Below are 10,051 nucleotides of genomic sequence, written 5' to 3'. Positions count from 1 at the left end.
GACGATTAATCTCACCTCACTCTATGTGACTTTTCTTTCCCAACCCAATTCCGAGGAGTCACATCAGGTGACGTGAGACGTCCATTTAACCCAGCCCGGGGATAACTTGACAGCTCCCATCTTATAAGCAAATTTTGTGGTGATTTGGTGATGTCATGGCGGCTCGATTGGAGCAAAATTTGAAAAAGGCGCATCATATCCCATGTATTTTTTATATCTGTAAAAAAAAACAATTTAAGCATTTCTATCATCAAATATATTTCACTGTTCAAATTAGAAACTGTCCTCATTTCACCATGCCTAAACAGAAACATAGATTCCATTTGGAATTTAAAAAATCCAAAATAAAATAAATCGATTTTCGGAAATACAAGAAGATGACTTTCGAAATCAAGCCACTTCCACTTATATTGGAATTTCGGAAAAACTTCCGGATCGAATCAACATCTCCCCAGGCATGAAATCCTCCGGTAGATTTCTATCAAACTGGAGCCGAGTAAAATGCCAGAATAATTCTGAACGGATCCGTACCAAAACCATCGCAATTTGTGTCTTCCGGACAGCATTATTGCAAAAGTCGAACAAAACGCTGACAGGAGCCGAACAAAATTCTACATTCCTGGCAGAATTCTTGCTGAAAACGAGCACTACCGGTTTGCTGCCAGAATTCTGATAAAAGCACACAAATTCTATACAAAACTAATTTTGCTAAATGTGTAGAAAATCCTAAATATATTGTTTATTTTTCCAATCAAAATACTACACTCTTAGAAAAAATGAAAATTACATTTGACGTAAACAACGCAGCGACATATTTTACTGTCCGATAATTGCTGACAGTTTCCAGTTAGGGATACATTTATTCTCTGATAATAGTTTTCTCTATCCACATTTTGGAATACGCTTTTTCTAAATGTTGTTCTAGCCACATTGACGGCGTTCATAACACAAGTAACGAAACACGCTTTTCTCTTGAAACTTTTTCGTTTCGTTGTTCGTAGTACTCGTACAGAGAAGGCATACTAGCGCCACCATTAAATTGGTGGTGCATATATGAAACAAGCTCTATCTGTCAAGTTGTCCCTGGGCTGATTTACCCCAGACGGATACAGGTGTGCACATTTTTTCTGTGTGTGAGTGCGGTTGTCATTTTTCATTGATGAAGCCGAAAAACAAGAGGATATAAAGACGAAAAGTACAAACAAGTGACGTAGTGGGCCTTTCTGTTGCCATAAGTTTTGTTTCGGTTCGGTCAACGTTAATTTTATCGGTTTTTTTCGAGGTAAAAGGTGTTCCTAAATGTTCTAATCGGTAGATCCTAGGTGAAGCTCGGCCTTTTCTCACTTTTCATCGTGCGTCATAGAATCAGGATACTCGTTCGGATGTTTATGTTCACTTCAAGGGCCCCGGCCGCCATGCTTAATTTTACAAGTATAGAACTAATACACTCAACAGTGTCAAATGGTTCCACCTTTCTCTCATCTTGGATTTAACCGCAATGGGGAACAGCGATGTCAGATATACGGAAATTTCCGTGGATCTACGGATTGGAAGGTTTCCTACGACATTCATCCGACAAAAAAAGTAAAGTTCATTTTCTTGCTCGCAAATATTGGTTTGAAATTTTATAGAAGAGAACCACAAACTTCAAGTTTTTGGCCCATATATTAATTATTCGATGTCTCGGATCCCGATGGCTTATCTTATAATTCGTTTGTTTTATACAGCTCAATTTGCTAGCTTTACTGAACCGCGTGTCTTTTATATATTCACAAGATGCAAAAAGAAAAATAAAACGAGTAATGATTATCCAGTAAGGAATCGATCACTGCTGCCAATACGTCCCAAGGGTTGCAGGCTCGATTTCTGCTTCGGGGGGGTACCTTTTCACATAATTGTGATTTCTGTTTCTGTTTTCCACACCACTGAATACCACTAAAAAGCAACCAAGTATTAATGTTTTTCCTCTCATTTGATACTGCTGAATGTGTTAGCATAGCAGCCGTGGCTCCTTTATGATTTTTACAATATGTAAAAATAAAAATTTGCTTTAAAAATACCTGCTGCTGCGTGTTGAGATCGTCTTCCTTGGCGGTGAAACATTAGTTGCGTTGTCTGCCACAACTTGGAGGTCATTCGATCTGCCTTCTAGCGCTTTTTTGTTCACGTCCATGTAGTCATCGGTACTGCAATCATGTTGCTCATGCCCGGTCAAAAAATGCGGACGAGCATGGTCAGGCGATTTAAATAGTTTGACGTTTGACTCAACTCGCTTGTGCTAATTGCCCCTAAGAACAAATGCTATTTGCGAATGCGATTCAAAGACAATTTCAAAACTTAGACAAATTTTCTGGCGGCTGAAATGGACTTGGTTGTTTTTTTTTGCGTTTTTCAAACATGGCGGTTCATGTTTGGCTTAAGCTTAAAATTGTTTTTTTTTAATAATTGGCGTGTTCACGCTTGTATTTTGTTTGTCTAGTGCACTTCATTTAGCCAACGAATGTGGGAAATTGTGGAATCGTGTGTAAATATAGTGGAACAAGAACTCTGACTCAAAGTCTATGAAAGTCAGATTGTGGCAAGTTTTGGTGTGCAATACCAATTTCACCATTATTTTTTTCTGTAGTTTGGTGATGATTACCTAGTATACTGATAAGTTTATGTAGGTAGATAATGAATAAATATTCTTTGTAATTTTCATATTAGGCAATTAGGGGCGATTAAATGGCGCGTTCCCTGGAGGCGATTTAAGGGCGGGTAGAGCGGCAAAAAAATGACAGCGGCAAATCGCCCAAATGTTGCGTTTGAAATAGCCTCCTAATTGCCAGCAACTTGCTGGCAAATTGAAGGGCAATTAGCGCATCCGATTTGGCAAATAGCCCCCCGTTAGCCAGCAACTTGCCCTTTTTGACTGGGTTGTCGGAAGTTCTTATTTGTTTGTTGTGTTCAAGGGTCGCTGTTTTAATTCCGTCTTTATCGACATTTGATTCTTTATTGGTGGTGTTGGTTGTTGTTTTGGAAGAATTTGGTGCAATTGTTGTTACTTAGCTGGTGGTAGTGACATACCCTTTAGTGGTACTGGGTCCGATCGTTGTTGAGTTAGTCTTTGTTACAGACCGGTCCGCATTTGACAACGTGTTCTAAGTTCTTGTGCTTTTGCAAATTTCGTCGCACGGGTAAATTTGATTACATGCCCTGCTATGACTACGGAGGGGTTTTTAGCTTTTCGATTGAGTAAGATGAGAAATCAGATGAAATGACCCGATAACGCTGCAAAAAGCTGATTATGGCATACGGCTGGATGAGTAAAAGTTTAACAAAACAATAAACAGAGAGATTTGGATTGAAGTCAGGCGATATGATTTCAAATTTATTGTTCGATATAGCGCTCGAAGGAACGATACCAAGATTTGATGTGAAAATTAATCCCAAGATGCAATTGGTGAGGCAACAGATGATTTTCTGCTGCGCAAGTAGGCTCAACGGGCAATGACAAGCCACATGCACGAGACTGCACGAACAACCACTAATATTCCAGACTGGGAGTGACAGCATCAAAAAAACAGCGCTGGATTATTGGTTTCAGAAAAAAACAACTATTTTTTTAGATGAAACAGTGATCAATCGGTTTTCCGTGCACATACAGATTTTCTGATCCGTTGATGGTGATTGCAATTCAACGTGTTTTGGGCTCTTTCGGATGTTGTACAAAAATTGCAAAAGACAACATTTCGGGTTCTCTGAACGATAAATTAATTTCTAGTGTGAACATCACGATTCAGTCACAGACTAACAGACATAACACTCAAAAACAAAGCTTCGTCCGCATTAACGGTCATTTTAAAGATATTTGTAGTTGGGACTGTGGCCACATTTGAAATTATGGTGCCACTGACATATGAACAAGCATATGGGTGATAGACCACTAGTGAAAAATTGTTCCCAAACCTGAGGGGTAACCCACCAGTAAATGAGTGTTTGGGACTGTGAATAAAAGGTGGAGCTAGTGTTCTGGGAAAATTGTCGGATCGATGTTTTTTGAGGGAATTCCCTCATAGTGTTATGTCTGTTAGTCTGTGGTTCAGTTGTGGAAATACACAATAAACACCTCGGTTCTAGCAATCTACCGTAATTTGTTTCATTTCACAGAATCGTACACATGTATATGATCGGAATGACCCCGACCGTTCTTGTCGGAAGCAAATGAGCGCAGTTCGCTGAACTAGACACACTCCATCGACAAGTATGTGACGTTTCTCGAGCCCATTTGTTGGAGTCCCGGAGTTGTGTTCAGTTCATTCCGATCACCGTGTGTATTTCCCAAATTCTCGGCAGCCGGCTGCTCAGAGCAATCATTACATTATAACTCCATTGACACACTTACTAACAGCTCTCCCCTTCCCGTGATACATGCGAAAATGCAGAGGATTCCTCGGTCTCTAGCAGCGACTTGTATCGGACTAACATTCCTATCTTTCCCAGAAGATCTGCATTCGGATGTGGCCGGCGTCGGTATTGATCAGCATGCAGGGATCAATATAGATTGCACAGTGTGGCTGATCTCGTTATTCCCAAGCATGTTGTTCCACTGAGCATTTTGCAAGCTCAGTTGGTCCTGATCAATAAAAAAGTAGTAACCACGGGCGATCTCTTATGCTTATGTTAATCGAATCGTAATCGGACATCCCTAAATGAAGTGTCATGCGGACGACTGTGTGTGGAAGATGGTTCAAATTCCAAGTAAACCTTATTCAATATATTCAAAATATGATATAACACAACATGCTTTGGAAAGCATTCAAGTTGATATTCATTGCAATAAAACAAATTTATTATTGTTATTGTTATTTATCAGTGTGCAATCGGGCTGAATCAACAACCTATTTCTGCAACCTATGTGCATTAACTGTACACCTACCGTCTCTCCGTTGCACTTGACAGTGTGTGCAGTGCTTTATGGTCACACCTACGACCGCGCACCCGGCTTCCCATGAGCGTTTTGGCGGCTCAGAGGTGTCCTTCCATGTTGCTCAGGGATACATTGCTCCTATACACATCCATGCATACAGGCATACATACGGGCTTACATTCATACATACATACAAACTATTTGGCGCAAGTTTAGAGCGTGTAATGTCGTGTCATCTAGTCTGTCATCCTATGTAAAATCATCCTACCATCGCCTTGGGGTCAATGTCACTTTGGCAAGTTTCGCATTGAATCCGCTTCTGTCTCTTCCTAATCTCCTTTTTGTCTCCTAGGTCCGAAGCGGATCAATCGACTATTATTTGAAACGGTAAACATACTAGCAGTATATTTCCTTACTCGCGAATACTTTTCCTACAAATGTGCTGTTTCTTCTCTATCTTATAACATAACCGATTATCCCTGTTCTAGTCAATATACATATTCATTACATTATGGACCAGGCAAACCCTTAATTTTTCTATTCTTATTATCCTGAGTAGGTAGAAGGTATTTTAGGATTTCGCAAAAAGAATCTCTGCCAATAAAGGCGTAAGCAATATTTATCCACATAAAGTTTGCTCGAACCGAATGTCCGCCTGGTTCGACTCGAATAGACCACACCGACCCGAAAGGGTTGCTTATCATTTCTGAGAGCCGGTGTGCTTGGTCGTGTTTGGTAATCGTAAAAACAAGTCCTGAGGAATTAACTATCTCTTAGGTGCCAGTCCTGCACTCCTTTCCTGAACTAGCCTCATACTCACGATCAAAAGAGTCGACAACTAGTAGGATCCACATGTCCCCCACCCAAGCGAATTGATCAACTTGCAAGTAGGAGCACATATCTACCAACCAGCCAAGAAGACTTCCGAATCAATGAGAATGGACCATGCCAGTCGAAGGCCACAGGCCCAGCGCCATCTCGTATAGTGTCATTGTCATTTCTCAGCCCACCCCCTGGCAGATGTTCATCCGCCCATCTAGACTCTGTCAAGATGAGAACCTACAAAGCCTAACTGTTCGTGTGTGCTAGTCCGTATAGATTTTGGTTTGCTGAAACGAAACAAGAAATGCAAAATAATTGTGATTAGTACCGTAGTTATAATAAATAAGTAAACGATTTTGTTCGTAGTCCTCCTTCCTGTTCCTGATCTGTTTGGGCCACTGGCTTTCCGTTTCCTTGGCCGTCACGCTCGAGCCGCACATATTGTAGCAAGAGAAACAAATGAAAAGACAAAAAAATGAAAATAAATGAACGTCTGCTATCTGTGCCTAATTGATGTTGCTTCTCAGTTTTGCACGATCCAGGGGGAACTTGGCCTTGATCCCAATGCTCTGTCGCAGATGTTACGTGATATTCGTTATGGAATATTCTTTGTTTGGGGGCCATTCATAAACAATGTTGCTCGTTTTTTATCCTTGATCCGCTGATACGTCTAAAATTCATTTTTAGTTTTTATCTCGTTACGTGACGCTCTTCCCCTATTGTCAATATTCGATATCATTTATGAATGGTCCCCTGGTGATATATTTGGAGCAGACAATCCAGCGAAAAATAGGATTGACAGGATTTTTGTGCGCTCTTGGCGCCTTGTGTCACATCTTCATGTTGGTTATTGTACTAAGAATACCAAAGCATGTGATGTGATGACCGGAAGATTAGAGAAGCAACTCCTCCCCTTCCCCTTTTGGAATAAAACAAATTTATTGGATAAAAATATTTTCACTTAAACAAGTGAGCATACACACTTAATTTGAATTACTGGGTACAGTAAAATTTTACTGGGGTTTTGAACAGCAAACCGTTCGGTAATCAATTCAATAAAACAATTCGGTTACCGAACTCTCCGCAATCCGTTCCATCCAAACGTCAAAAAATACTGGTCAGTCAGCAGTTTCCTCTGAAAATGGCGACTTGACAGATGATTTGCTGTACCTGTTCTGTAAATTTTTGACGAGGTTTGGTAATGTTGGTATAATTTTGCCGAACAATCTGTCGAAATTTTACTGGATAATGTTTATGTACCGAAAACAATAGAAGCGTTGATAAATTCAGTGGAAAATATTGCGGGTTTCAGCAAATTATTCGAAAAATTACTGAAAATCGCAAAAAAATGAGAATTTTTCCGCAATTTTTCAAACAATTTGCTGACAGCTCCGTAAAAATATCACTTTACTGTGCAAGTCGTCGAAAAAAAATTACTGAACAACTTTTGGCTGATACTAAGCCTTATATGACCTTTTATGACCTTTTCAATGGACCGGCTACCTTCCGGCATGCTTTCGGATCAAATGAAGTGCACATAAACGAAATTGTTGATAAAACAAGTGATTCAACGATACTGCTTTAATTAAACACGAACTGTTTCGGTAATAATTTTGTTTTCCATCTTCGCCGCCCTTCATTAACGATCATCAACTCAAAAACTTCAAAAAAAAAATCGCAAAAGGCAGAGGCTGTCCTCTGTATGTACACAGTAACGTTTTCATTACGTTTTACAATGCTTTCAGTTTTTTTTAATTCTGTTTTATAGCACATCATGTTCCGTACAATCCGCTGTTATCATCTTTCAATAAAATAAATTCACAGATAAATAAGCAAGTATAGACACAGTAACTCACGAACAAAAAGGATAAAGATCGCCTAAGATTCTTCACCGTTGAAATCATTCGAAGCCAAACCCGCAGGAGATCTACTGGTGCTGTTCTGCTCCGTAGTGCTGTCGATGGCCGTACCGGACGGCGTTTCTATACTACTAACACTACCGTGCTGCTGCTGCTGTAGCTGCTGTTGCTGCTGCCGCTCTGCCCCCAGCACTGAGCTGGTACTGGGATCTAAACTGCTAGTAACATCCGCAGGACTCCTGTCCGATCGACTGCGGCTGCTGCCAGTGCTATCACTAGAGTCAGAAACGCTGCTATCCAGCGCCACATTTTCAATGTTGTAGATTTTCTCCGGGCCGCTATCATCCCCGGGAATACTGGCGGAGACGGGCTGCGCCGGCTGCTGCTGCTGATGATGATGGGTAAGTACTGCTTCCGGAAAAATAAAGTTGTTCGCTTCGTAGTTACGCTGATAGTTGGTTCTGGGGTCCACCGCCGAGACGGTTGCGATGTTCTCTGCTGTCATCGGAGCAGCACCAGTACGGTTGGCTCCGGTAGAATTTGTTCCGTTACCTGCTAGGTCGTTATTTGGCACACCGGCCGGGTGTATTCTGCCAATTATTCTGATTCCGATCGGACGGTTCTGCCCAGTGCCAAATCCGAACCAGAGCCGCTGTGCGAAAATGTTGTTATTGTTGATGTTCATATTGCCCAACAGTTCCATCCCAGCGGCGACATTGGTTCGCAAATTCTGCACCAAACTGTGGGCTATGTTGCGCACCGTTGCATTAACTCCTCCTCCATTGCCAAATGCCGGGGCGGCATTGTTGTTGTTGTTGTTGTTATTGTTGTTATTTCCATTCATGGCAAGTATTCCGTAGTACCGAGGAATGCTGATTAGGATGTTGCGATTGTTATTATTGTTGTCATTGTTTCTGCGCTGGAACCGCATGGCATTGATGAAGCCATCCAAGACGTTTGCTGCTCGGTGGAGTGGCGGTTGCTGCTGTGGTTCGTTTTGACCCCGTGGTGTTCCGGGAGGGGCCTGCCCTTGCTGTTGTTGCTGCTGCTGCTGTTGTTGCTGCTGCTGTCTAGGTTGCTGAGGTGGATTTGGTGGCGGCACTTGGCCATCACGAGTCTGCAGCAGAATTTGCTGTAGCTGCGCCTGCTGGATTATGACTGGGAGTTCGTAGTGGTGGAAAAAGTAGATCATCGAATGCTGTAGGGGATAGAGAAATAAAGGGAAATTGAATGGAAATATAAATGCGGTAGAAATGTTCAGATTCGGAACTCTATCACCACACGGTGCTAATAAATATAAAAAGTAAACCACTGATGATCCTAAATGACTAGAAAATTAGTCTCTCAGACGGCAAGGACGCCTTTCCTTTTTTCGCATCTGCCTACCATTCTACTACTCCAGTACAAATTGAATTCATTATATGACACCTTGTCATCTGTTTTGTTCTGGTACCTGGACATCAGACGTAATTACCATTTGTCAAAGTTCCTACCATTATATTATTTCAACCTGTTTCCAACGTGAATATTATCAAAAAAGTGTAACAAGAAAAGTTATCAATCTCGTCAGAACCGAACTGCGCCACCAAACGTCCCCCCCCCCCCTCACCGCAAACTTTCATTAGCAATGTCATTCACATTGCGCTGCACGTAATCATAATCATATCTCATTCCGACGGGCTGTAATTCCATAATGGCCACATCGTTGGGCTGGAAATGAAATCCTATCGAAGAAAGCTCATGCCCATGCAAATGACAGCTCTTTGATGGGGAAAAAATTCACGTAACCAAAAAACAAAATAATATCATTCTCTGATAGGTTTCTTCCCATAGCCCGGACGGGCTGACGGGGAGGGAGGGAGGTAGCCGTGACATAAAGGGGCAAAAGTTTTCCATTTCGTCGCTCGGTTGTGTGACTCTGGGATTTCCTTCACGTAATTGTCGCCCCCACCCGTCTGGGTGGTGAACGAGGAGATTGTGCCGCAAAACCCTCAACCCACAACAAAAAAAACACAAACAGCAAAACCGGCAAATATAATGAGAAAACGAAACTGCTCCTCGAAACTATATATACATAGTAATCAATGGCATATCAGCGGCTTCCGGTGCGATGTTGGCTGAGCTGAGTGTGACCCCCATGCCACTGCCGTCAACTGATGGCGGGTGACGCAGATGCCACCAGCAGTGTCACGTTGCTCGGAACTCATTGCTGCATATCGCGCGGCGGTTCTGTCATCGCACATTGAGTTATTCGTGACTAATTTTAAATTATATGCCACCCTCATCTGCGTTACGGTGCCAAACCGAACCCAGCAAATTGAGAGACTGGGGTTGGTGCAAGGGGGATTGTAAGAAAACTGCACTCCATAACAATTACCAGCATGATCACATCGTCATCATCATCACGGGTATCAAACAGAAGGAAGGGGATTATATGTACACCAGCTATTGATGACTTTTC

At 41.8% G+C, this 10,051-nt stretch overlaps 1 protein-coding gene across 1 annotated transcript in view; it reads right to left on the bottom strand.

Annotated features, from left to right (window-relative positions):
• Positions 1-7,278: 7,278 nt before the first annotated feature.
• Positions 7,279-10,051, bottom strand: part of LOC131693616 (membralin) — a 288,379-nt gene continuing 285,606 nt past the window's right edge. Inside the window, exon 11 of the mRNA XM_058981562.1 lies at positions 7,279-8,788. Coding sequence (XP_058837545.1) covers positions 7,610-8,788 — 1,179 coding nt within the window. The 3' untranslated portion in view covers positions 7,279-7,609. The remainder of the gene's footprint in view (positions 8,789-10,051) is intronic.

This window comes from Topomyia yanbarensis, chromosome 3, assembly GCF_030247195.1.
Source record: "Topomyia yanbarensis strain Yona2022 chromosome 3, ASM3024719v1, whole genome shotgun sequence".
Lineage (NCBI taxonomy): Eukaryota > Metazoa > Arthropoda > Insecta > Diptera > Culicidae > Topomyia > Topomyia yanbarensis.
Note: the sequence above shows the minus strand (reverse complement) of the source record. Positions and strands in the feature narration are given on the sequence as shown.